Genomic DNA, 26,338 nt, shown 5'->3' with positions numbered 1-26,338 from the left:
GATCTGGGGAGGGGACACGGGGACAGAACCGGGGAGGGGGGGCACGGGGACAGAACTGGGGGGGGGGACATGGGGACAGAACTGGGGGGACACGGGGACAGAACCGGGGGGAAACACGCGGGGACAGAACTGGGGAGGGGACACGGGGACAGATCGGGGGGGTGGCACCAAGGAGGGCGGGGGGGTCCCACACTGCACAGCGCCGCTGCCGGGGGTGGGGGGGCCCCGCCGCAGGGAGGGGACCCCGGCGCAGCGCCGGGTTTTGGGGAGCGGGGGGGGGTCCCCACGGGCGCGCTGCTGCTGCTGCGGCGGCGCTGAGGCCGAAGAGCGGCTGAGGAAGAGGAAGAGAGGAAGAGCGAGCGCTGCTCAGACCCAGAGGGCTCTGCGGGCAGCGGGGCGGGCAGAGCGCGGCGGCGGCGGCGGCGGCGGCTCCATCACCGGCGCGCAGAAAGGGGAAGAGGAGGAGGAGGAGGAGGAAGGAAGGAAAGCAGGAAGGAAGAAGAAGCGCCGCGGCCGAGAAAGGCGGGGGGGCCCCGCGGGATGGCCATGGCCTGACCGAGCCGCGGCAGCGCTGCCCCCCGGCACAGCCGCCCCCAGGCCCCGGCACAGCCCCCCGCCCATGGCGCGGTAGCGGCGGCGGGCGATGCGGGAGCCGGGAGCACCGGGACCATGCTGAGGACCGAGGCCGGCGGGGCCGGGGGGTCCCCCTCGGCCGGGGGCGCGGCGGGGGCCGGGGGGGGGCTGCGCAGCGCGTCCCCGCACCGGAACGCCTACGAGGCCACCATCCAGGCCCTGGCTCCTACAAAGGAGGCCGACGGCGAGGACGGCAAGAAGAGCCGGGGGAAGAAGTATGGCTCCAACGTGCATCGGATCAAGAACATGTTCCTGCAGATGGGGACGGCGCCCGGCCCCGAGGGCGCCTGCGACCTGGCCAAGGCCAAGGAGAAGCCGGTGCGCCTGTCCCTGCCCCGGGCCGGCAGCCTGGGCGACGGCGTGGACCAGGGCAGCCTCCTCAAGCTGGGCACCAGCGTCTCGGAGCGCGTCAGCCGCTTCGACTCCAAGCCCGACAAACCCTTCTCCAAGCTGCAGGAGACCCGCAAGATCTTCGAGAGGAGCCCGCAGGAGAAAGCCAGCAGCACCAAGCTGCTGCTGCGCAAGGAGCGCGCCGGCTTCCAGGACCGCAAGCTGGACGTGGTGGTGCGATTCAACGGCAGCACCGAGTCGCTGGACAAGCTGGAGGCGGACGCGGTGTCGCCCACCGTGAGCCAGCTGAGCGCCGTGTTCGAGAAGGCCGACCTGAGGAACAACCTGCACAAGGCGCAGGGCAGGGCGGCCGCGCCGCTCCAAGCCAAGGTGGTGGCCAAGAGACCCAGAGTCTTCGCGCCCGGCGCCGAGCCCGCTCGCCCCGGCGACGGCCACGCCAGCCCGGCCCGAGCGCGGCCGCAGGACGAGGAGAAGGCGGCGGGGAAGAGCGGGAGGCCGGCGGAGAAGGAGGCGGCGGCGGCGCCCAGGGTGCAGGAGGTGTGCAAGATCAAACCCGTGGAGGTGGAGGAGAGCGGAGAGGGCGAGGAGGAGGAGGAGGAGGAGGAGGAGGAGGAGGAAGCGGCGGGTGAAGCGCTGCCCCAGCCCCAGGCGGCCAAAGGGGACGAGGGTCCGGCGGCCGCTGCCCCCCGGCCGGACGGGGCCGCGGGGGTGGCCGCGGGCTCGGAGGGCGTCAAGGGCGAGCGGGCGGAGGAGGGCGATGGCTCCGAGGAGGCCAAGAAGGAGGATTTCTCCGAGGCGGACCTGGTGGACATAAGTGCCTACAGCGGGCTCGGGGAGGACTCGGGGGGCAGCGGGCTGGAGGAGGAGGAGGAGGCCGAAGGGCTGTACGAGCCCGAGTCGGGCTGCGTGGAGATCCCGGGGCTGTCCGAGGAGGAGGAGCCCGTCCCCAACCGCAAGATCCAGTTCAGCACGGCCCCCATCCAGGTGAGCCTGGGGAGGGGGGGACAGGGTCAGGGGGACCCCAGGTGAGGGGTACCAGGGTCAGGGGGACCCCAGGGTGACAGGTATCAGGGTCAGGGGGACCCCAAGGTGAGGGGTATCAGGGTCAGGGGGACCCCAAGGTGAGGGGTACCAGGGTCAGGGGGACCCCAGGGGAGGGATACCAGGGTCATGGAGACCCCAGGGGAGGGGTACCAGGGTCAGGGGGACCCCAGGTGACAGGTATCAGGGTCAGGGGGACCCCAAGGTGATGGGTACCAGGGTCAGGGGGACCCCAGGTGACAGGTACCAGGGTCAGGGGGACCCCAAGGTGATGGGTACCAGGGTCAGGGGGACCCCAGGGGAGGGGTACCAGGGTCAGGGGGACCCCAGGGTGATGGGCAGCCCAGACTGGGGTGTGTGACCCCTATAAAAATTTTAGCATGCACAGAAAAAGGGACTGAGGGCCTGTCCCTGTCCCTGTCCCTGTCCTCGTGGGTGTCCCTGTCCCTGTCCCTGTCCCTGTCACGGGGGAAGCAGGGCCTGGGCCTGGCTAATGAGCTGCTTAATGAAGCGCCATGCCTGGACCCCCAGGGCAGGGATGGGGACAGGTGGCACTGGGACCAGCTGTGATGGGGACAGGTGGCACTGGGACCAGTGTGATGGGGACAGGTGACACTGGGGCCCTCTCTGACAGGGACAGGTGGCACTGGGACCAGTGTGATGGGGACAGGTGACACTGGGACCAGTGTGATGGAGACAGGTGACACTGGGGCCAGCTGTGATGGGGACAGGTGGCACTGGGACCCTCTCTGACAGGGACAGGTGGCACTGGGACCAGCTGTGATGGGGACAGGTGGCACTGGGACCAGTGTGACAGGGACAGGTGGCACTGGGACCCCCTGTGACAGGGACAGGTGACACTGAGACCCTGTGACAGGGACAGGTGACACTGAGACCCTGTGACAGGCCAGCCCCGGTGGTGCCCAGGCCGGGCCAAGCCCGCTCCATATTTTGGGTGGGGATGCCCGAAATAGCCCCGGGCGAGGCGCGGGGGGTCGGGCTGGGCCACCCTGGGCTCCTCCCAGCCCGGGGGTCCCTGGGGACAGGGGACGCGCCCCCCGTGTGCCCAACGCGGCGCTCAGGATGATTTCGGGAAGGGGAGGAGGGGAGGAAGAAGAGGAAGAGGAGGAGGGGAGGAAGGGGAAGTGCCTCGGCAGCGTGGCCGGGTGGGCGGCAGCGCGGGGATCCCGCGGGGCTCGGGGGTCTCCCCCCGGGATTTGGGGAGGGGGGTGAAGGGGCCGTGCCGCTATTTTGGGGCGTTCCCTCCCTCCCGGGTCCCCCCGGCCGCAGGAGCAGCGCTCGCTTTGTGCCGCGGTATTTTTAGAGCCCGGCCTAAATTCTGGCTCTGAGTCAGAGCGGGTGGGTGGCCCCAGCTGGGACGGGGACGGGCCGGGGGACACTGGTGGCCCTGGTGGCCCTGAGCCGGGTGACACTGGTGGCACTGGTGGCCCTGAGCCGGGGGGCTGCGGTGGCCTCGGCCCGGGGGGTGCAGCCTGCCCGGCCCTGGCTGTGGATGGTTTTTGGGATTTTGGGGGTTTTTGGGGTGCTCTGCTCATCCCAAAGCCTCCCAGCTGACGGTGGGGTGCACGCCCAGGGGTCAGACTCACCTGGGCGACGCTGAGCCCCCCCAAACCCACTGGGGGGTGACACTGGGGACCCCCCCCCAGCCCAGCACTGGGGGCACATTCCAGCCCCTTCCAGGCCCCCCGCAGATCCCAAATCCCCCCAGGAGCAGGGACGGGGTGGGGGGCACAGCAGGGAGCCCTGGACGATGGTGTGTCCCCTGTCCCCCCCGGGTGGGTCCTGCCCGTCCCCGGTGTCACCAGCCTTTGTCCCGGACACTCGGCCCTAATTCCCTTTGTGCCGGGATTTATCCCCCTGTGATCCCTAATCCCGCCGCTCCCGGGGCCCCTCCAGGGACATCTGCCAGCCCGGGAGCCCCTCCCGCGGGCAGGGGTGGCACCGGCCCGGCCGCAGCGGCCACAGGGAGGGTCTAGGGGTGCCCCGGGGGCTTTCAGGCACCCCATCTTTCTATTTATCCTTCCTTCCTTCCTTCCTGGAATCCTTCCTGAAATCCTTCCTGGAATCCTTCCTGGAATCCTGGAATCCTGGAATTCTTCCTTCCTGGAATCCTTGAATCCTTCCTTCTTTCCTTCCTTCCTTCCTTCCTGGAATCCTTCCTTCCTTCCTGGAATCCTTCCTTCCTTCCTGGAATTCTTCCTTCCTGGAATCCTGGAATCCTTCCTTCCTTCCTTCCTTCCTGGAATCCTTCCTGAAATCCTTCCTGGAATCCTTCCTGGAATCCTGGAATCCTGGAATCCTGAAATTCTTCCTTCCTGGAATCCTTCCTTCCTTCCTGGAATTCTTCCTTCCTTCCTGGAATCCTTCCTGGAATCCTGGAATTCTTCCTTCCTTCCTGGAATTCTTCCTTCCTTCCTGGAATCCTGGAATCCTTCCTGGAATCCTGGAATCCTTCCTGGAATCCTTCCTTCCTCCCTCCCTCCCTCCCTCCTTCCTTTCCTCCCTTCCCTCCCTTTTTCCACCCTCCCTCTCTGTCCCCTCTGTGTCCCCTCTCTGTCCCCTCTCTGTCCCCTCTCTGTCCCCCGCCCCAACCGGGGACAATCTGTGGTTCTGCCCCCCCGGTGCCCCCCGGCGCCCCCCAGGTGTTCAGCACTTACTCCAACGAGGATTACGACCGCCGCAATGAGGACGTGGATCCCATGGCGGCGTCGGCCGAGTACGAGCTGGAGAAGAGGGTGGAGAGGCTCGACCTGTTCCCGGTGGAGCTGGAGAAAGGTGGGTCCTGCCCCCACCCCGCGCCCCCCAAAACCCGCCCCGGGGCCCCCGGAGGTGCCGCCCGCCCCGGACACGGCCGCGTGTCCCCGCAGACTCGGAGGGGCTCGGGATCAGCATCATCGGGATGGGAGCGGGGGCCGACATGGGGCTGGAGAAACTCGGGATCTTCGTCAAGACCGTGACGGAGGGGGGGGGGCAGCGCACCGGGACGGCAGGTACGGGGGGGGTGGGTGGGGAGGGGTAATCACGGGTGGGGAGGGGGCGGGGTGGATGGGGAGGGGGCGGGGATGGGTGGGGAGGGGCAATTACGGGTGGGGAGGGGCAGGTATGGGTGAGGAGGGGGCGGGGATGGGTGGGGAGGGGGTGGCAGTGGCACCGGCAGTGCTGCAGGTGCTCCAGGTGTGCCAGAGGTGCCCCAGGTGTGCCAGGTGTGCCCCAGTTGTGCCAGATGTTCCAGGTGTGCCAGGTGCCCCAGGTGCCCCAGGTGCTCCAGGTGTGCCAGAGGTGCCCCAGGTGTGCCCCAGTTATGCCAGATGTTCCAGGTGTGCCAGGTGTGCCCCAGGTACCCAGGTACCCCAGGTGTGCCCAGGTACCCCATGTGCCTCAGGTACCCCAGGTGCCCCATGTGCCAGGTGTGCCAGGTGCCCCAGGTACCCCAGGTGCCAGGTGCCAGATGTGCCCCAGGTACCCTGTGTGCCCCAGGTATCCCAGGTGTGTCAGGTGTACCCCAGGTGCCCCAGGTACCCCGTGTACCCCAGGTGTGCCCCAGATACCCCAGATACCCCAGGTACCCCAGGTGCCCCAGGTGCCAGGTGTGCCAGGTGTACCCCAGGTGCCAGGTGTGCCAGGTGTGCCAGGTGCCAGGTGCCAGGTGTAGCCCAGGTGCCAGGTGCCAGGTGCCAGGTGTAGCCCAGGTGCCAGGTGTAGCCCAGGTGCCAGGTGTGCCAGGTGCCAGGTGTGCCAGCTGTACCCCAGGTGCCAGGTGTGCCAGGTGCCAGGCGCCAGGTGTGCCCGCTGTGACACCGCCGTGTCCCCAGGATCCAGGTGAACGACCTGATCGTGGAGGTGGACGGCACCAGCCTGGTGGGGGTCACGCAGAGCTTCGCCGCCTCCGTGCTCAGGAACACCAAGGGCCGGGTCCGGTACGAGGGGGGCGGGACCCCCGAGCCCCCTGAGCCCCCTGGGACCCACCTGTCCCCAGAGTGCCACCCTGGGACCCCCGAGCCCGCAGGGACCCACCTGTCCCCAGAGTGCCACCCTGGGACCCCCGAGCCCCCTGAGCCCGCAGGGACCCACCTGTCCCCAGAGTGCCACCCTGGGGCCCCCGAGCCCCCTGAGCCCGCAGGGACCCACCTGTCCCCAAAGTGCCACCCTGGGGCCACCAAACGCTGCCAGCTCATCCTCAGCGCCCACAGCACCCCCTGAGCCCGCTGCTCCCAGGAGAGTGTCCCCTCAGTGTGCCCTGGGTGTCCCCTCAGTGTCCCCTCAGTGTCCCCTCAGTGTGCCCTGGGTGTCCCCTCAGTGTCCCCTCAGTGTCCCCTCAATGTACCCTCAGTGTGCCCTGGGTGTCCCCTCAGTGTCCCCTGGGTGTCCCCTCAGTGTGCCCTCAGTGTCCCCTCAGTGTGCCCTGGGTGTCCCCTCAGTGTCCCCTCAGTGTCCCCTCAGTGTCCCCTCAGTGTGCCCTGGGTGTCCCCTGGGTGTCCCCTCAGTGTCCCCTCAGTGTCCCCTCAATGTCCCCTCAGTGAGCCCTCAGTGTCCCCTCACTGTGCCCTGGGTATCCCCTCAGTGTCCCCTCAGTGTCCCCTCAATGTCCCCTCAGTGTGCCCTGGGTGTCCACTCAGTGTCCCCTCAGTGTCCCCTCAATGTCCCCTCAGTGTGCCCTGGGTGTCCCCTCAGTGTCCCCTCAGTGTCCCCTCAATGTCCCCTCAGTGTGCCCTGGGTGTCTCCTCAGTGTCCCCTCAGTGTCCCCTCAGTGTGCCCTCAGTGTGCCCTGGGTGTGCCCTCAGTGTCCCCTCAGTGTGCCCTCAGTGTCCCCTGGGTGTCCCCTCAGTGTCCCCTGAGTGTCCCCTGGGTGTCCCTTCAATGTCCCCTCAGTGTCCCCTCAGTGTCCCCTCAGTGTCCCCTGGGTGTCCCCTCAGTGTCTACTCAATGTCCCGTCAGTGTCCCCTGAGTGTCCACTCAGTGTCCCCTCATTGTCCCCTCAGTGTACCCTCAGTGTCCCCTGGGTGTCCCTTCAATGTCCCCTCAGTGTGCCCTCAGTGTCCCCTCAGTGTGCCCTCAGTGTCCCCTCAGTGTCCCCTCAGTGTCCCCTCAGTGTGCCCTCAGTGTCCCCTGGGTGTCCCCTCAGTGTGCCCTGGGTGTCCCCTCAGTGTCTACTCACTGTCCCCTCAATGTCCCCTGGGTGTCCCTTCAGTGTCCCCCAAATATCCCCTGGATGTCCCCTGAGTGTATCCCCTCAATGTCCCCCGAGTGTCCCCTGGGTGGCCCCCAGTGCCCCCTGACCCCTGGTGTCCCCAGTGTCCCCAGTGTCCCCAGGTGTGCCCCCAGTGTCCCCACTCCCCCCTGAGCCCGGGTCGCCCCCAGTGCCCCCACTGCCCCCAGTGTCCCCCCCGTCCCCCTGACCCCGGGTGTCCTCAGTGTCCCCCCCAGTCCCCCCTGTCCCCCCTGACCCCGGGTGTCCCTCCCTGTCCCCCCTGTCCCCCGTCCCCTGACCCGGGTGTCCCCAGTGTCCCCAGTGTCCCCAGTGTCCCCTGTCCCCCTGACCCCGGGTGTCCCCCCCAGTCCCCCCAGTCCCCCTGACCCCAGGAGCCCCCAGTGCCCCCAGTGTCCCCAGTGTCCCCCCAGTGCCCCCAGTGCCCCCAGTGCCCCCAGTGTCCCCAGTGTCCCCAGTGTCCCCAGTGCCCCCAGTGCCCCCAGTGTCCCCCCCTGTCCCCCGTCCCTGACCGGGTCCCCGCAGGTTCCCCAGTGTCCCCAGTGCCCCCAGTGTCCCCCCAGTGCCCCCAGTGCCCCCAGTGTCCCCAGTGTCCCCCCTGTCCCCCGTCCCTGACCGGGTCCCCGCAGGTTCCCCAGTGTCCCCAGTGCCCCCAGTGCCCCCAGTGCCCCCAGTGCCCCCAGTGCCCCCAGTGTCCCCCCTGTCCCCCGTCCCTGACCGTGTCCCCGCAGGTTCCCCAGTGTCCCCAGTGCCCCCAGTGCCCCCAGTGCCCTCAGTGTCCCCAGTGCCCCCAGTGCCCCCAGTGTCCCCCCAGTGCCCCCAGTGTCCCCAGTGCCCCCAGTGCCCCCAGTGCCCAGTGTCCCCAGTGCCCCCCGTCCCTGACCGGGTCCCCGCAGGTTCCTGATGGGCCGCGAGAAGCCGGGCGAGCAGAGCGAGGTGGCGCAGCTGATCCAGCAGACCCTGGAGCAGGAGCGGTGGCAGCGAGAGATGATGGAGCAGCGCTACAGCCAGTACACCGAGGAGGATGAGGAGGTGAGGGGACAGCAGGGACACAGGGACAGCTGGGGACATGCAGGGACATGCAGGGACACACAGGGACAGCTGGGGACATGCAGGGACGGACAGGGGCACACAGGGACAGACAGAGGACAGACAGGGACACACAGGGACACACAGGGACACACAGGGACACAGGGACAGCTGGGGACACAGGGACAGCCAGGGACACAGGGACACACAGGGACACACAGGGACACACAGGGACAGCTGGGGACAGACAGGGACACACAGGGACACACAGGGGACACTACGGACACACAGGGACACACAGGGACACACAGGGACGGACAGGGACAGACAGGGACACAGGGACAGCTGGGGACATGCAGGGACGGACAGGGACACACAGGGACACAGGGACAGACAGGGACACAGAGAGACACAGAGGGACACAGAGGGACACACAGGGACACACAGGGGACAGGGAGCCGGGGTGACACAGCCGGGGACACTCAGGGAACACCCAGGGACAGGCAGGAACACCCAGGGACAGGCAGGGGACATCCAGGGCACAGGGGACACAGGCTGGGGGTGGCACAGCCGGGACCCCCAGGTGCCAGCCCCGCCGTGCCCCCGCAGACCGGGGAGTACGCCACGGACGAGGAGGAGGAGATGAGCCCCATGTTCCCCGGGGGCGACGTGGCCATCGAGGTGTTCGAGCTGGCCGAGAGCGAGGACGCGCTGTCCCCCCTGGAGATGGACCCCGAGAAGCTGGTGCACAAGTTCAAGGAGGTGGGCAGGGCCGGGGGAGCTGGCCTGGGGGCTGTGCCACCCTGTGCCACCTGTGCCACCCTGTCCCCACCCTGTGCCCACCCTGTGCCACCCTGTGCCACCCTGTGCCACCCTGTGCCCACCCTGTCCCCACCCTGTGCCCACCCTGTGCCACCCTGTCCCACCCTGTCCCACCCTGTGCCACCCTGTGCCCACCCTGTGCCACCCTGTGCCACCCTGTACCCACCCTGTGCCACCCTGTCCCACCCTGTCCCACCCTGTGCCACCCTGTGCCCACCCTGTGCCACCCTGTCCCACCCTGTCCCACCCTGTGCCAACCCGTGCCCACCCCGTGCCACCCTGTCCCACCCTGTGCCCACCCTGTTCCCACCCTGTGCCCACCCCGTGCCCACCCCATGCCCACCCTGTGCCACCCTGTGCCACCCCGTGCCACCCTGTGCCACCCTGTGCCCACCCTGTCCCACCCCGTGCCACCCCGTGCCACCCTGTGCCCACCCCGTGCCCACCCTGTGCCCACCCTGAACCCACCCTGTCCCACCCTGTGCCACCCTGTCCCACCCTGTGCCACCCTGTGCCACCCTGTCCCACCCTGTGCCACCCTGTCCCACCCTGTGCCCCCCATGCCCACCCTGTGCCCCCTGGCTCTCCACAGCTCCAGATCAAACACGCCGTGACCGAGGCCGAGATCCAGCAGCTCAAGAGGAAGGTGAGGGGGGGTCCTGGCCGGGCGGGGGGCGGGGGGACACCCTGACAGCTGTGCTGCCACCCTGGGTGCCCTGCAGCTGCCAACCTGTGCCACTGCCATGGCCTGTGTGCCACCTGCCCGTGCCATGGCCTGTGTGTCACTGCCATGGCCTGTGTGTCACCCGGCTGTGCCATGTCCTGTGTGCCACCTTCCTGTGCCATGTCCTGTGTGCCACCTGGTTGTGCCACGTCCCATCCCTGGTGTCCCATCCCCATCCCTGGCTGTGCCCCCTGGTGACACCACTGTCCCATGTCCCATGTCCCCTCCTGGCTGTCCCATATCTCATGTCCCCTCCTGGCTGCCCCCCGGTGACACCGCTGTCCAATGTCCCACGTCCCCTCCCTGGCTGTCCCATGTCCCTCCCTGCTTCCCCCGGTGACACCGCTGTCCCTCCCCTCCCTGGCTGTCCCCCGGTGACACCGCTGTCCCTCCCTGGCTGTCCCCCCCGGTGACACCGCTGTCCCTCCCGTCCCCGCTGTCCCCCAGTGACACCGCTGTCCCTCCCTGGCTGCCCCCCGGTGACACCGCTGTCCCTCCCGTCCCTGCTGTCCCCCCGGTGACACCGCTGTCCCTCCCGTCCCCGCTGTCCCCCAGTGACACCGCTGTCCCTCCCTGGCTGTCCCCCCCGGTGACACCGCTGTCCCTCCCGTCCCCGCTGTCCCCCAGTGACACCGCTGTCCCTCCCTGGCTGCCCCCCCGGTGACACCGCTGTCCCTCCCCGCTGTCCCCCGGTGACACCGCTGTCCCTCCCTGCTTCCCCCGGTGACACCGCTGTCCCCTCCCCTCCCTGGCTGTCCCCCGGTGACACCGCTGTCCCTCCCCGCTGTCCCCCCGGTGACACCGCTGTCCCTCCCCTCCCTGCTTCCCCCGGTGACACCGCTGTCCCTCCCGTCCCCGCTGTCCCCAGCTGCAGGGCCTGGAGCAGGAGAAGGCTCGCTGGCGGGCGGAGAAGGCGCAGCTGGAGCAGAGCGTGGAGGAGAACAAGGAGCGCATGGAGAAGCTGGAGGGGTACTGGATGGAGGCGCAGAACCTGTGCCAGGCCGTGGACGAGCACCTCAAGGAGACCCAGGCCCAGTACCAGACCCTGGAGCGCAAGTACAGCAAGGCCAAGCGGCTCATCAAGGAGTACCAGCAGAAGTGAGGGCAGCTCGTGTCCCCTGCTGTCCCCAGGGCTGTCCCCAGGGCTGTCCCCAGGGCTGTCCCAGGGCTGTCCCAGGGCTGTCCCCAGAGCTGTCCCCACAGCTGTCCCCAGGGCTGTCCCCACAGCTGTGCCCAGGGCTCTCCCAGGGCTGTCCCCAGGGCTGTCCCCAGAGCTGTCCCCACAGCTGTCCCCACAGCTGTCACACAGCTGTCCCCATGGCTGTCCCCAGGTTTATCCCCAGGGCTGTCCCCACAGCTGTCCCCAGGGCTGTCCCAGGGCTGTGCCCAGGGCTCTCCCAGGGCTGTCCCCAGGGCTGTGCCCAGGGCTGTCCCCAGAGCTGTCCTACAGCTGTCCCCAGGTTTGTCCCCAGGGCTGTCCCCAGGGCTGTCCACAGGGCTCTGCCCAGAGCTCTCCCAGAACTGTCCCACAGCTGTCCCCAGGGCTGTCCCAGGTTTGTCCCCAGGTTTGTCCCCGGGTTTGTCACCCAGCTGTCCCCAGGTTTGTCACCCAGCCCCGTGTCCCCGCAGGGAGATCGAGTTCCTGAAGAAGGAGACGGCGCAGCGGCGAGTGCTGGAGGAGTCGGAGCTGGCGCACAAGGAGGAGATGGAGAAGCTGCAGGAGAAGGTGGGCAGGGGGCGCCGGGACGGGGCCTGTCCCTGACCCCGCTGCCCCCAGTGCCCCCCGGTGCCCCCGGTGCCCCCGGCCCGGCCACGCCGCTCCTGCTGTGCCAGCGAAGGATCCCGGGATCTGCTCGGCCGCCGGACCCTGCCGAGCACCCCCAGAGCTGTGCCAGATCCCACTGAGCATCTGCCAGACCCCAGAGCTGAGCCAGACCTCGATGGGCACCCCCAGAGCTGAGCCAGAACCTGCTGGGCACCCCCAGAGCTGAGCCAGACCTCGATGGGCACCCCCAGAGCTGTGCCAGATCCCACTGAGCATCTGCCAGACCCCAGAGCTGAGCCAGACCCTGCTGGGCACCCCAGAGCTGAGCCAGACCCTGCTGGGCACCCCAGAGTTGTGCCAGACCTCGATGGGCACCCCCAGAGCTGAGCCAGACCCTGGAGCTGAGCCAGACCCCACTGAGGATCTGCCAGACCCCGCTGGGCACCCCTGGAGCTCCACAGTTCTCCCTCTGGACTGAGCCCACGCTGGATCGTGGGGGATCTGCTCCCGCTGGACCCTGCTCAGGATCTGCCCCAAATCCTGCTCTGGCACCCCCGAAAGGAGAGAGAGAATCTGCACAGGCAGCGGATCCCGGCGAGTGTGGGATCTGCTGGGATCCGGTGATCGGTGCCAGTTCCTGCTGGGATCCCAGTGATCGGTGCCAGGATCCACCAGGATCCCAGTGATCAGTGCTGGAATGCAGAGTCTGGTCCTGCTGTGATCCAGTGATCGGTGCCAGTTCCTGCTGGGATCCTGGTGATCGGTGCCAGGCACAGGATCTGGTCCCACCGTGATCCCGGTGATTGGTGCCAGTTCCCGCTGGGATCCCATGCTGGTCATGCTGGATCCCCCAATGGGCCCCGTGGATCCTGAGCCAGCCCTGAAGTGGGGCCAGGGCCGTGTGGGGCACAGCGGATCCCAGAGGATCCCAAAGGGTCAAAGGATCCCAAAGGGTCAAAGGATCCCAAGGGATCCCAAAGGGTCAAAGGATCCCAAGGGATCCCAAAGGGTCAAAGGATCCTCATGTGATTACTGGATCCCAAGGGATCACAAAGGATCCCCGGGATCACTGGATACCAATGGATCCATCTGAGCTCATCGGATCCCAAAGGATCTCCTGGGGGGATCACCAGTTCCCTGATTATCCCCCCATGGTCACTGGATCCCAAAGGATCCCACCTGGGATTACTGGATCCCAAAGGATCCCCCCAGGGGTCAAAGTATCTCTCTGGGATCACCAGATCCCAAAGGATCCCCCCAGGGGTCAGGGGGCACCAGGGCACAGCAGGGAGGTCCCAACACCCAGCAGAGCCCCCCCTCCCCCCACCCACCCACCTCCATCCCCCCCCCAAATGTCCCCTGGCATCCCCGAGACTCACCCAGCGCTGCCTGCGGCCCCTCCCCATCCCAGCCCGTCCCAGTGCCCCCCGTGTGTGCCCCCAGTCACCCCAGTGCCCCCCAGTCACCCCTGTGTCCTGCCCTCTTGTCCCACCCATCCCCCCAGTGCTGTCCCCGTGTCCCCCTCCTGGTGTGTCCCCCCGTGTCCCCCGGTGTCACCCCAGTGTCCCCCCAGCCACTTTTGTGCCCCCACACGTCCCCCCCGTGTGTCCCCTGTGTGTCCCCCATGTCACGCCCCCGTGTCCCCCCTTGTCCCCCCCAGGTCCTGCCCCCTTGTTCCCCCCTCGTGTCCCCCCGTGTCCCCCGTGTCCCCCCATGTCCCCGTGTCCCCCGCTCAGACCTGTCCCCCGTGTCCCCGTGTCCCCCGTGTCCCCCGTGTCCCCCCGCTCAGACCTGTCCCCCCGTGTCCCCCGTGTCCCCCCATGTCCCACCGTGTCCCCCCAGTCCCCCCCCGTGTCCCCCGCTCAGACCTGTCCCCCCGTGTCCCCATGTCCCCCTGTGTCCCCGTGTCCCCCGTGTCCCCCCGTGTCCCCCGCTCAGACCTGTCCCCCCCGTGTCCCCCCGTGTCCCCGTGTCCCCCCCGTGTCCCCCGCTCAGACCTGTCCCCCCGTGTCCCCCCATGTCCCCCCGTGTCCCCGTGTCCCCCCATGTCCCCCGTGTCCCTCCCATGTCCCCCGTGTCCCCCCCATGTCCCCCGTGTCCCCCCATGTCCCCATGTCCCCGTGTCCCCGTGTCCCCGTGTCCCCCGCTCAGACCTGTCCCCTTTGCTGTTTTTCAGATCTCCGAACTGGAGGCCAGGCTGCAGACCTTGAAAAATTCCAACCCGACCTAAACCAACCCTCAAAGCGCCGCGACCCGGCCCGGGGGGGGCTCCCCTCCCCCACCCCGCCCTGCCCCCCCCCGCCCCTCCCCAGTGCCCTCCTGGTGCCCCCCGCCCCCCCGGGGGCACAGACAGCGGGGGGGGGGCTCGGGGGGTCCCCCCCGTTCGTGTCTGTGTCCAGTGTGAGTCTCGTGGTGACGTGATGGACCCGGGGGAGGGGGCGCGGCCCCCCCAGCCCCCCCTCCCCTCCCCCAGCCCCCCGGACACTGAGGGGGGGGGGACACACACACAGGACAATGTCCCCTCCCCCCCCCGCACCCCAAATCTGAGCCCGCTGGGGAGCGCGGGGGGGGCACTGGGAGCCCCCCCAGACCCAGCTCCTGATTTTGGGACTGACCGGAGCGCGGCCGGGGGGGCCCCCGGGCTCTGCCCCCCAAAACCCGCACCGAGGATCATCGCCATGGGGGGGGACACCCCAATGTCCCCCCTCCCTCCCAGTGCCACCATCGCCCGCCGGGGGGACCCCTCAGCCTTCCCAGGGGGTTTGGGGGGGGTCCCAACCCCATTGCGCCCCCTCCCCCAGGAATGGGGGGGCTGCCCGCGCCCCCCCACCCCGCCAACGCCCCCTCCCCCACAGCCAGCCCGGGGTTTTCGCCTTCCCTGGGCGAGGGGGAGGGGGCACACACGGGGGGGTCCCCGCTGGGGTGGGGGCGACGCTCTCACCCCCTCACCTGTAAATATCCCCCCCCCCCAAAAAAAAAAAAAAAAAAAAAATCACAGCATTTCTCTGGGGCTGGGAAACACCCCCCCAAAAAAAAAACAAAACAAAAATTACATTTCTGTGGGATTGGGAAACCCCCCCTCCCCCCAAAAAAAAAAAAATCACATTTCTGTGAGGCTGGGACACCCCCCCCCAAAAAAAAAAAAAAATCCCATTTCTGTGGGGCTGGGACACCCCCTCCCCAAATTCCGGCCACCCCCAGCCGGCCCGGGGTGGGGGTGGGGGGGGGTCCCCCCTTTATTTTTCATTTCTATTCTGCCCCCCCCCGCCGCCGAGTCTCCGACAGTAACTGGATGTGGGGGCAACTGGGAGCCAGAGCTGGTTATACTGGGAGAGGGGGAGGCGGGGGAGGGGCGGGGAAGGCGCGGGGTGGGGGCGGGGGGCGGGGGGGGGGGGAGGGGTCCGACTGGATTGGAGCCGCTCGGGGGGGGGGAGGGGGTGCCGGGGGTTATTTAATCTCACACGTGTACCTGTGGGTGTATATACTATATATAATGTACCTATGTACGCACCGCCCCGCCCCCTGCTGCCCGCGGGGGACTGGGGGGACTGGGGAGGGGATATGGAGGGGGACTGGGGAGGGGATATGGAGGGACTGGGGGGGACTGGGAGGGGATATGGAGGGACTGGGGGGGGACTGGGGGGGACTGGGAGGGGATATGGAGGGACTGGGAGGGACTGGGGGGGACTGGGAGGGGACTGGAAGGACTGGGGGGGATATGGAGGGGGACTAGGAAGGACTGGGGGGAACTGGGAGGGACTGGGGAGGGAACTGGGAGGGACTGGGAGGGATATGGAGAGACTGGGAGGGACTGGGGAGGCACTGGGGGGAACACTGGGGACACTGGGGAGGGTGGGGGACACTGGGGAGGGTGGGGGGACACTGGGGGACACTGGGGAGGGTGGGGGACACTGGGGAGGGTGGGGGGACACTGGGGGACACTGGGGACATTGTGGGAGGATTGGGGACAGTGGAAGGACTGGACAGGATGGAGGGGACGGGGGGAGCTGGGAGGGACTGGGGGGAACTGGGAGTGATTTGGGGTCGCGGGAAGAGGCGGGGGGTGCAGAGGGGACTGGGCAGGATGGGGAACACTGGGAGGGACTGGGGGGGGACTGGGGAAGATCGGGGTACACTGGGGAGGGTTGGTGGGCACTGGGGAGGATTGGGGGACAATCGGGGACACTGGTGAGGATGAGGGACACTGGAGGGGCTGGAGAGGATCGAGGGGGACTGGGGGACACTGAGGGACACTGGTGAGGATCGGGGGACACTGGGTGACACTGGTGAGGATCGGGGGACACTGGCGGGGCTGGGGGACACCGGTGGGGATCGGGGGACACCGGTGGGGATCGGGGGACACTGGCGGGGCTGAGGTGACACCGGTGGGGATCGGGGGACACGCTGGGTCCGGGGTGGCCGCGCCGCGCGGTGCCACCGCCGCTCGCTGTCCGTTCAGCACCGCGCGTGTCGCTCCGTGCCCGCTGTCCCCGCGCCCCCGCTGCCCCCGGCGCTGTCCCTTCAGCACCGCGCGTGTTCGCTGGCCCCGTGTTCCCCCGTGTCCCCCGTGTCCCCCCCGTGTCCCTCCATGTCCCCCCCGTGTCCCCCCCGTGTCTCCCGTGTTCCCCCCGTGTTCCCCCCGTATCCCCCCGTATCCCCCCGTGTTCCCTCGTGTTCCCCGTGTCCCCGTGTCCCCCCGTGTCCCCCCCGCCCGTTCAGCCCGGCGGGGCGGCCCGGCTCGGCCCGGCTCGGCTCGGCTCGGCCCGGCCAGGCCCGGATCAGTTCGGCTCGGCCCGGCCAGGCCCGGCTCGGTTCGGCTCGGCTCGGCTCGGCCCGGCCAGGCCCGGCTCGGCTCGGCTCGGCTCGGCTCGGCCCGGCTCGGTTCGGCAAGGCGGAGACACAGCGCGACAAACGCGAGGAGAAGGAGCGGGAGCAGCGCAGGAGCTGAACGGGGGGACCCCCAGCGCCCCCTCCCCACCCACAGCCCCCCGGGACACCGCGGGGACACAGAGGGACCCGCCAGATCCCCACCCCGGGGTGCTGAGGGACCCCCAGCCTGTCCTGTCACCCCTCCTGTCACCACCCAGCCCCTTCCCCCCTCTCCAGCACACGGGCACCCCCAAATCGGGGTGAACCCTGCACCCCCCCAGCCCCCCCAGGGAATAAAAGGGTATCAAGGGCCGGTGTCACCTGTCTGGGGGGCCTCGTGTCCCCAAGTGCCACCCCAGGACTGAGCCCCCGGCCCCCTCCCAAATCTGGGGGGGACTGAGGCAGCAGGACCCCAAAGCACCACAGGGGTTCAGTCAACATCGAATTTATTGACACTGGGAGGGGGCTGGGGGGAATTTGGGGGGTGGGAGGGGGGGTTTGAGCAGGTCACAGCAAGTGGGGGGACACGGGGGTGGGGACAGCTCAGTAGTGCAACAACGGGGGGGGACAGGGACAGAACATGGGGAGGGATGGGGGGGCTCAGGCCTGGCCCACCCCCCCCCATCAGGGTGCAGGGAAGCGCTGCTGGTCCTACTGGGACAGAACCAGTCCCTTACTGGGATGGGGGGCACCCCTGGGGCGGCTGGGGGAATTTTGGAAGCCGCAAGTGCTGCTCCAACCCCTCCCAGCTCTGTCCCTTAAGTGCCACCAGGGTGGTGCCGCCGGGACACCCCCACACCCCAAATACCAGAACACCGACCCACCACCCCCCCGGGGCGCTCAGGGACACCCCGAGGGCGGCTCTGGGGGTCCCGGGGGGTTCCCGGGGGGCTCAGGGCACGCGGTAGGTGGAGGTGTTCTTGGGCTCGGTGCTGGGCACGCACCAGTCCCCGCCCTCCTGGCTGGCCTGGTAGTGCCGCCACGCCGACTTGTTGTACACGGGCAGCCGCTCCACCGAGTCCGTGGACAGCGCCTGGGGGGCACAGGGGGGCTCAGCGGGGCCTGTCCCCCCTCCCCAGCCCGGGTTTGGGGGGACAGCAGCCCCACCTTCAGGTAGATGACGGCGTCGGTGCCGAAGCCCTCCATGGAGAAGAGCTGCAGGTCGCCCTGGAAGTACTTGGCGTAGAGGCGGGAGATGGGCAGCCCGTAGCCGAAACCGGCCTGGGGAGAGCGAGAGGGAGAGGCTGGGGGGCACCCCGGGGCTGGGGGGCGCCCCCGGGGCAGCCCCAGGGCACCCCAGGGCACCCCCAGGGCAGCCCAGCCTCCCCACAGCGCCCCAGGCAGCACCAGGAGTGTGCACCAATGGGGTACAGAATGGCCAGAGGGGCCATGCCACCCCCAAGTGTCCCCATGAAACCCCAAAGTGTCCCCATGCCACACCAAAGTGTCCCCATGAAACCTTAAAGGGTCCCCATGAAACCCCAAAGTGTCTCCATGCCACACCAAAGTGTCCCCATGAAACCTTAAAGGGTCCCCATGAAACCCCAAAGTGTCTCCATGCCACACCAAAGTGTCCCCATGAAACCCCAAAGTGTCTCCATGCCACACCAAAGTGTCCCCATGAAACCTTAAAGGGTCCCTGTGCCACTCAAAGTGTTCCCCTGCCACCCCCAAGTGTCCCCATGAAACCCCAAAGTGTCCCGTGAAACCTTAAAGGGTCCCCATGCCACCCTAAATGTCCCCAAAAGGTCCCAGGCCAAGCCCAAAGCTCTCCGTGCTATTCCAGCCCACACCAGTCACTCCCAAAACACCCCCAGCCCACCCTAATCACCCCTAAAACACCCCAGGCCACCCCAATCACCCCAATCACCCCAATCACGCCCACAACACTCCCCCCACTCCAGCCCCACCTCCCCCTCGCCCATCCCGGGGGTCTCACGCACCAGGGGCGCCCCCCCGGAGCCCAGCTGGGGGGTGGGCGCTGTGGAGTACATGTAGCTGAAGAGCCGCTCGATCTTCCTCAGGGGCACGCCCATGCCCCTGTCACTCATCTGGGGACACAGCGCGGGTGACACCCCGCTCCTGTCCCCCCTGTCCCCCCCGTCCCCTCCTGTCCCCCCCGTCGCCCCTGTCCCCTCCTGTCCCCTCCTGTCCCCCCCGTCGCCCCTGTCCCCTCCTGTCCCCTCCTGTCCCCCCCTGTCCCCCCTGTCCCCTCCTGTCCCCCTGTCCCCCTGTCCCCCCTGTCCCCTCCTGTCCCCCCCGTCCCCTCCTGTCCCCCTGTCCCCCTGTCCCCCCTTGTCCCCTCCTGTCCCCCCCTGTCCCCCTTGTCCCCTCCGTCCCCCCCGACCCCTCCTGTCCCCCTGTCCCCTCCTGTCCCCTCCCGTCCCCCCTGTCCCCCTGTCCCCCTGTCCCCTGTCCCCACTCGGATGGACAGGTCCTCCCGTCCCCCCCCCTGTCCCCTGTCCCCTGTCCCCCTGTCCCCCTGTCCCCTGTCCCCCTGTCCCCTGTCCCCTGTCCCACCCGGATGGACAGGTCCTCCCGGCCCCCCTGTCCCCTGTCCCCTGTCCCCACCCGGATGGACAGGTCCTCCCGTCTCCGCTGTCCCCCGTCCCCCCTGTCCCCTCCTGTCCCCCCCTGTCCCCTGTCCCCTGTCCCCACCCGGATGGACAGGTCCTCCCGGCCCAGCGCCACCATCACCCGCACGGGCGGCAGCCTCGGGCTGCTCTCGTGGCTCTCCACCGTGGCTCGCATGGCGTTCTGGGGGGACAGAGACCACCGGGGGGTCGGGGGGACCCAGAGACCCCCACGGATCCCCGAAGGGCTGGGAGGGACCTCAGAGCCCTCTGGGACCCCCCCAAAGGACTGAGAGGGACCCCAGAGCCCCCCTGGGACCCCCAAAGGGCTGGGAGGGACCCCAGAGCCCCCCTGGGACCCCCTAAAAGGGCTGGGAGGGACCCCAGAGCCTCCCTGTGACCCCCTAAAAGGGCTGGGAGGGACCCCAAAGCCCCCCTGGGACCCCCCAAAAGGGCTGGGAGGGACCCCAGAGCCCCCCTGGGACCCCAGAGCCCCCCTGGGACCCCCCCAAAAGGGCTGAGAGGGACCCCAAAGCCCCCCTGGGACCCCCCAAAAGGGCTGGGAGGGACTCCAGAACCCCACTGGGACCCCCCAAAAGGGCTGGGAGGGACCCCAGAGCCCCCCTGGGACCCCCTAAAATTGCTGGGAGGGACCCCAGAGCCCCACCTGGGACCCCCCAAAAGGGCTGGGAGGGACCCCAGAGCCTCCCTGTGACCTCCTAAAGGGCTGGGAGGGACCCCAGAGCCTCCCTGGGACCACTAAAAGGTTTGGGAGGGACCCCAGAGCCCCCCTGGGACCCCCAAAGGGCCGGGGTACCTTGAAGAGCTCGAAGAGCATGTGGTACAGGTGGGAGGGCACGTAGACGATGCTCACGGGCTGCTGAGCGTTGCAGGCTGGGGAGGGGGACACTGGGGTTGGGGGGACAATCCTAAAGCTGCCCCAGCCCTAAATGGGGCACCTGAGAATCCCCCAATCCTAAAGGAGACAAGAATCCACGGCCCCAGTGGACCCCAATCCTAAAGGAGCTGAGAACTCCCCACCATGGGGACCCCAACCCAAAATGAGCCACAAAAAAATCCCCCAGTCCCAGGGACCCCAATCCTAAAGCAGCTGAGAACTCCCTGCCATGGGGACCCCAACCCAAAATGAGCCACACAAGAATTCTCCAGCTCCAGGGACCCCAACCCTAAAGGAGCCACCTGAAAAACACCAGAAATGGGGACTCCCAACCCAAAATGAGCCACACAAAAATCTCCTGCCCAGGGATCCCAACCCTAAAGGAGCTGAGAACCCCCTGCCATGGGGACCCCAACCCAAAACGAGCCACACAAGAATCCCCCCTGCCCCAGGGACCCCAATCCTAAAGGAACCACTCAAGATCCCCTGCCCAGGCCCTCCACTGTCCCCTCATCCCGCTGTCCCCTCACTGTCCCCTTGTCCCCGCTGTCCCCTCACCATTGACCTCCTCGATCTCCAGCTCAGGTGAGGCCATGTAATACTTGTCACACAGCAGCTTGGCCATGTTGTAGGCATCTGGCAAAGGGGGGACACGGAGCTCAGCACCCCCAGGACCAGCAGGGGCAGCTTTTGGGGTCCCCCCACCCCCAAACACCCCCCATCCCTACAGGTCCCAGAAGGCTTTGGGGTCCCCAAACCTGTGACAGGAGTGGTCCCGAGGGGGAGTTTCCAGCGACCCCCACCCCCAAACTCCCCTCCCCGCGGGGGGCCCCGAGCCCACCAACCTCTCACCACGCTGGCCACGCTGCAGTGCGGGTCGATGCTCCCGATGTGCTTGGGGTGCGCGGGGTTGGTGCTGCCATCGAACAGCAGGGCTGGGGACAGAGCGGGGACACTGGGGACCCTGGGGACAGCTGGGGGACAGAGCTGGGACCCTGGGGACCCTGGGGACAGCTGGGGACAGAGCGGGGACACTGGGGACAGAGCTGGGACCCTGGGGACAGCTGGGGACAGCTGGGGACACCCTGGGGACAGCTGGGGACAGAGCTGGGACCCTGGGGACAGAGCTGGGACCCTGGGGACAGCTGGGGACATCCTGGGGACAGCTGGGGACAGAGCTGGGGACAGAGCTGGGGACCCTGGGGACCCTGGGGACAGAGCTGGGGACCCTGGGGACAGCTGGGGACCCTGGGGACAGCTGGGGACAGCTGGGGACCCTGGGGACAGCTGGGGACAGAGCTGGGACCCTGGGGACAGAGCTGGGACCCTGGGGACAGCTGGGGACAGCTGGGGACCCTGGGGACAGCTGGAGATACCCTGGGGACAGCTGGGGACACCCTGGGGACAGCTGGGGACAGCTGGGGAGGGACAGAGCTAGGACCCTGGGGACAGCTGGGGACAGCTGGGGACACCCTGGGGACAGCTGGGGACACCCTGGGGACAGCTGGGGACAGAGCTGGGGACCCTGGGGACAGGTGGGGACCCTGGGGACAGCTGGGGACAGCTGGGGACACCCTGGGGACAGCTGGGGATGGCTGGGGGACAGAGCTGGGGACCCTGGGGACAGCTGGGGACAGAGCTGGGGACCCTGGGGACAGCTGGGGATGGCTGGGGACACCCTGGGGACACCTTAGGGATAGCTGGGGACACCCTGGGGACAGCTGGGGACATGCTGGGGACCGCTGGGGATAGCTGGGGACACTCTGGGGACACCCTGGGGACACCCTGGGGACACCCAGGGACAGCTGGGGACACCCTGGGGACACCCTGGGGACACTCCAGGGGTTCAGGGGACGCTCAGGGGGCTCTGATGACACCCAGGGGACACTCTGGTGACACTCAGGGGGTTCAGGGGACATTCTGGTGACACTCTGTTGGGCTCTGGTGACACCCAGGGGTTCAGGGGACACTCTGGTGGCACTCTGGTGGGCTCTGGTGACACCCAGGGGCTCTGGTGACACCCAGGGGCCCAGGGGACACTTTGCTGGGCTCTGGTGACACCCAGGGGCCCAGGGGACACTCTGGTGACACCCAGGGGCTCTGGTGACACCCAGGGGCTCTGGTGACACTCTGGAGGGCTCTGGTGACACCCAGGGGCTCTGGTGACACCCAGGGGCCCAGGGGACACTTTGCTGGGCTCTGGTGACACCCAGGGGTTCAGGGGACACTCTGGTGACACCCAGGGGCTCTGGTGACACTCTGCTGGGCTCTGGTGACACCCAGGGGCCCAGGGGACACTCTGGTGACACCCAGGGGCCCAGGGGACACTCTGGTGACACCCAGGGCCCAGGGGACACTTTGCTGGGCTCTGATGACACCCAGGGGCCCAGGGGACACTCTGGGGGTTCAGGGGACACTCTGGTGACACTCTGGAGGGCTCTGGTGACACCCAGGGGCCCAGGGGACACTCTGGTGACACCCAGGCCCAGGCTCCACCCCGCAGCCCCGCTCACTGTGCTGGTTGATGAGCATGCGGATGGAGATGCGGCTCAGGTAGAAGCGGTCCAGGAAGTACTGGATGTTCTGGTTGGACACGGGGTCGTCCCCGTACGTCTCCTTGTACTCGATCACCCCCTGCGCCATGGTGGGGACAACGTCGTTGTGCCGGTTCCGGATCGTCACCAGCGCGTTGGTGAACCTGCCCCGGGGACAGCGACAGCGCTGGGGACACCCGGTCCGGCCGCAGCCGCGATCCAGGCCGGGATTCCCCGGGAGCTGAGGGCGCTGGGAAAACCCGGAGCCGATTCCGGTGGAACTTTGGGGTGACACCAGCGCGGCTCTGGGAGGGGGTGACACCCCAAACCCTGGGACTGGGGACAAGGACACGCTGTCACCTCCCGACTCACTGTCCCAGCGTGGCTTGGTCCTCGGGGTCCTTGTCGTGGAACTCCATGATGTCCAGCAGGCTCTGGACGTACCTGGGGGGACAGGGACATCCCCCAGCTGGCACCCCCGAGCACAGGGGACACCCCAGGTGACACCAGCAGGGCCGGCACCCCTCAACCCGGCCCCCACCCCAAAATCTGCTGCACCGGGGGTCACTGTCCCACCCCACCGCTGGCACTGGCCCTTGGGGACACCTGGGGACACGGTGGGGTTGGGGCTGTGACAGGGGGTGGCACTGCCAGACCCCCTGGCACGGTCTGACCCCTTGGCACGGCCGGATCCCGCTGGCAGAGGGACAAACTGGACACTGGGGACACTGGACAAACAACAGGTCACGTGGTGGCACTGGGAAACGGGCCACGCTGCTGGCAGTGGCACGGGGACACTTCAAGGGACACTCGGACCCCCCCAGGACAGGGACATCCTGTGGCCTGGCCCTTTCGGGGAGCAGGTGGCACTGGTGGCCTCCCCCTGCTGGCACGGGGGTGTGACAAAGGACCTGCAGCCCGTGCCACCAGCTGGGGAGTGCCCTGCCTGTCACCAGCTCCCCGTGTCACCCTCAGCTCCCAGTCTGTCCCAGCACAGCTGGGGAGTGCCCTGCCCGTCACCCCTCCCTGTGTCACCCTCAGCTCCCAGTCTGTCCCAGCACAGCTGGGGAGTGCCCAGCCTGTCACCAGCTCCCTGCAGCTGGTGACAGCTGTGGGACACACCTGAGGTGACAGCAGGGTGACAGGAGCCGTGGTGGCACTGGGGGGATCCCAGAAGGTGACAACAAGAGGATTTGTGGCACTGGGGGGACCCCAGGGGGTGACAACAAGAGGATTTGTGGCACTGGGGGGACCCAAGAAGGTGAAAACAAGAGGATTTGTGGCACGGGAGGGACCCCAGGGGGTGACAACAAGAGGATTTGTGGCACTTGGGGGACCCCAGGGGGTGACAACAAGAGGATCTGTGTCTGTGGCACCCCCAGGTGAGCGGGCAGGGAGGGGCCCCGCGGTGGCAGCAGTGGCAGGCAGGCGGGGCGGTGTCCCCGTGTCCCCAGGCACTGACCAGCTCTGCACCAGCTGCACGGAGGGCGTGCGCAGCACCCGGTCCGGCAGCAGGTTGATCTCCTTCATGATGTTGGAGAGGCGCACGGGCAGCTCCTGCCGCAGGAAGGCGAACGACGTCTTCTCACAGGCATTGCTGGAGCCTGGGGACACGGGGGGGACACGGGGGGACACGGGGGGACACGGGGTGAGCGCCCGCGGGACCCCCAGAGCCAGCGCTGGTGGCACTGCCACCCTCTGGCACTGCGGAGCAGGTTTTGGTCCTTGGTTGGGGGACACTGGGGGACACTGGGGGACACTGGGGGGGACACGGAGGGCTGAGGGGGGAGGACAGGCTGGTGCCCAGTGCCACCCAGCACAGCTCAAACCGGGGCTGGCAGACCCCTGAGAACAATCAGGAGGGGAGAAGGAAGCTGGGCCACCACCAGAACCCAACACAGCCCCAGGGGTCCCCAGCCAGGGGACAGGGGACATCCCACACGGCAGGGGGGGCACAGCTGACCCCAAACCCCTGGAGGGGCAGAGCCCTGGGGACAGGGGACACTGGGACACAGCTGGGGGGACCCCAGAGCGCAGCCACCAGCACCTGTTTGGGGGGGACAGGGGACAAGAGGGGGGTGACACCAATGGAGGGACATTTACTGGGGGGATTGGATGGGACTGGGGGGTCCCAGCTGCCCACCCTGGGTCAGGGGTCCCTCACAGGGGGGGTTTACTGGGGGAGGGTCAGGATGTGCCACAAAAACGACCCATTAGCGAACCGCTTATTTACCCGGGGGGGTGTTGTTAAATCCCCCCAACCCCAATAATAACGGGATAGTTTGGGAGGGGGCTCAGAGTTACCCAGGCCCACACACTGACTGAGGGAGGAGCAGCCCCCAGACCCCTCAGATTCACGGGGATGGGGAGAAATTCCCTGAGGGGGGCATGAGGATTTTCCGGGGCGGGTGTGTGAAGGATTTCCCAAGGAGGGGGGTGTTAGTTGTTAGGAATTCCCGAATTCCCGAATTCCCGGGGGTGTGCACGGAGCTCCCTCCCCCAGCACCGCCCCACACCGGGGGCTGTCCCTGTCCCCACAGCAGGGCCGGGGGTCCCCGGGGGGTTTTTTTTTCTTTATTTACCGAAGTCCAGAAACTGCTTCATGGAGAGCGGCGACGGCGAGAACTTGCTGAAGTGCTCGATGTAGGTGGGGACGCCGGCCAGCGCCGCGCGCTTCCCGAGGCACCGCAGCAGCCGCATGGCCCCGCTGTGCCCCCGGTGTCCCCTCAGTGTCCCCCCAAAATCCCCTCAGCGCCCCCTCAGCGCCCCCTCAGAGTCCCCTCAGGGCCCCGCGAGCCCCCGGGCCCGGCCCCGCCCCCGCCGCACCGCGCGCAAACAACACACCCGCTGTCAATCACCGCGCCTCGGCCAATCAGCGCCCGCTCTGCCTCAAACCCCGCCCACCCGCCTTGCCAATCCGGCTTCGCCGTTGGGCACGCCCCGCTGTCAATCAGCGTGAGCCACGCCCCTCAACGGAAATAATACTGTCCGCCTCCTGTCAATCACCTCGAGCCACGCCCCTTAATGTAACAAGTGCTGTCCGCCCAGCTGTCAATCACCTTGAGCTACGCCCCTCAACGGAACTAATGCTGCCCGCCCCGCTGTCAGTCACCGCCTCGCGGCCAATCAGCGCCCGCCCTGCTTTGGGCCCCGCCCCACCCGAGACAGCCCCGCCCCTCGCTGCAGCACCGCCGCTCATTTGCATACTCAGGGTTCCCATCAGCCCCTCGGGGGTCCCCGGCCCTTTCTCGGGGTATTTTGGGGGGGTTCGAGCCTTTCCCGAGGGTTTGGAGGGGTCTAAGCCCACCTCAATCCCCGCATTACGCACCTCATCACCCCCGGGGTACATCACTCGCCCCCTCCTCTTTTTGCCCCCCACCCCCAAAACCCCCCCAAACCCCCATCGCACCCCCAGCCATGACACGGGGGGGACACGCGGTTACAAATCCCAGAGCCAGGCTTTATTGTGCCCGCCGAGAAACGGGTGGGGGGGCTTTGGGGGCCGGGTGCAGGACCCCCTCCCCAGCAGCCCCCAGTACCGACAGCACGCTGGGACTGGACACCAAACACCAGAGACACGGAATAATTTAACCCCCGGGGCGGGGGGCGAGGGTTTGGGGTGGGGGGGACACGGCCTGGAGCGCTGCACCCCCTCCCCAATCCAAAGCTGCGAGCGGAGCAGGGAGAGAAGAGCGGGGGGGAGACCCCCCGATGGGCTGGGGATGGGGAGGGGGCGCAGGAGGGAATGAGCTCCCCAGATTTGCACCCCGGGGGGAAAGCAGAGGGGTCCCAGCACCGAGGGGAGGGGGGCGAGCGCGTCCCGGTTTGTCCCAGAGTGGCTGGGGACAGTGACAGGGACAGGGACAGTGACA

The 26,338-nt window shown here is 68.0% G+C and overlaps 2 protein-coding genes and 1 long non-coding RNA gene across 4 annotated transcripts; 1 reads left to right on the top strand and 2 right to left on the bottom strand.

The window, feature by feature from the left end:
• The first annotated feature begins 267 nt into the window (after positions 1-267).
• PPP1R9B (protein phosphatase 1 regulatory subunit 9B) lies at positions 268-14,596 on the top strand. The gene is given in 11 exon segments (XM_056512321.1): positions 268-1,968; positions 4,689-4,821; positions 4,914-5,008; positions 5,011-5,036; positions 5,859-5,963; positions 8,149-8,284; positions 8,891-9,043; positions 9,696-9,749; positions 10,696-10,925; positions 11,457-11,553; positions 13,769-14,596. Coding segments are annotated over 11 exon segments (2,382 nt in total). The 5' UTR covers positions 268-669; the 3' UTR covers positions 13,823-14,596.
• Positions 14,597-15,358: 762 nt separating this feature from the next.
• LOC130264277 (uncharacterized) lies at positions 15,359-16,164 on the bottom strand. 2 transcript variants are annotated; one of them, XR_008842450.1, is made up of 3 exons: positions 15,996-16,164; positions 15,916-15,954; positions 15,359-15,373 (listed from the first exon to the last, which is right to left on the bottom strand). It is a non-coding gene; the product is annotated as an uncharacterized LOC130264277 (long non-coding RNA). The 2 variants fall into 2 exon arrangements; XR_008842451.1 differs by lacking the exon at positions 15,359-15,373 and adding an exon at positions 15,535-15,609.
• A 592-nt stretch (positions 16,165-16,756) lies between these two features.
• Positions 16,757-25,295, bottom strand: PDK2 (pyruvate dehydrogenase kinase 2). Its single transcript, XM_056512323.1, has 11 exons — positions 25,049-25,295; positions 23,929-24,070; positions 22,839-22,910; positions 22,446-22,630; positions 20,778-20,867; positions 20,491-20,568; positions 19,852-19,928; positions 19,120-19,218; positions 18,405-18,512; positions 17,569-17,682; positions 16,757-17,494 (listed from the first exon to the last, which is right to left on the bottom strand). The coding sequence occupies exons 1-11, from the start codon at positions 25,164-25,166 to the stop codon at positions 17,354-17,356; spliced, it is 1,224 nt and encodes a 407-aa protein (XP_056368298.1). The 5' UTR covers positions 25,167-25,295; the 3' UTR covers positions 16,757-17,353.
• Between the last annotated feature and the right edge of the window lie 1,043 nt (positions 25,296-26,338).

This window comes from Oenanthe melanoleuca, chromosome 27 (genome assembly GCF_029582105.1).
Source record: "Oenanthe melanoleuca isolate GR-GAL-2019-014 chromosome 27, OMel1.0, whole genome shotgun sequence".
Lineage (NCBI taxonomy): Eukaryota > Metazoa > Chordata > Aves > Passeriformes > Muscicapidae > Oenanthe > Oenanthe melanoleuca.
The sequence above is the reverse complement of the archived record's forward strand: the minus strand, read 5'-3'. Positions and strand labels throughout refer to the sequence as shown.

What these genes read in the sequence shown, in the direction of transcription:
- PDK2 (XM_056512323.1), bottom strand. Translation starts at nt 25,166, where the DNA reads ATGCGGCTGCTGCGGTGCCTCGGGAAGCGCGCGGCGCTGGCCGGCGTC. An exon ending in GGAGATCGAGGAGGTCAATG is followed by an intron (nt 19,929 to 20,490) that starts GTGAGGGGACAG and finishes CCCCCTCCCCAG; the next exon opens with CCTGCAACGCTCAGCAGCCC. An exon ending in ACGCCGTCATCTACCTGAAG is followed by an intron (nt 17,495 to 17,568) that starts GTGGGGCTGCTG and finishes TGTGCCCCCCAG; the next exon opens with GCGCTGTCCACGGACTCGGT.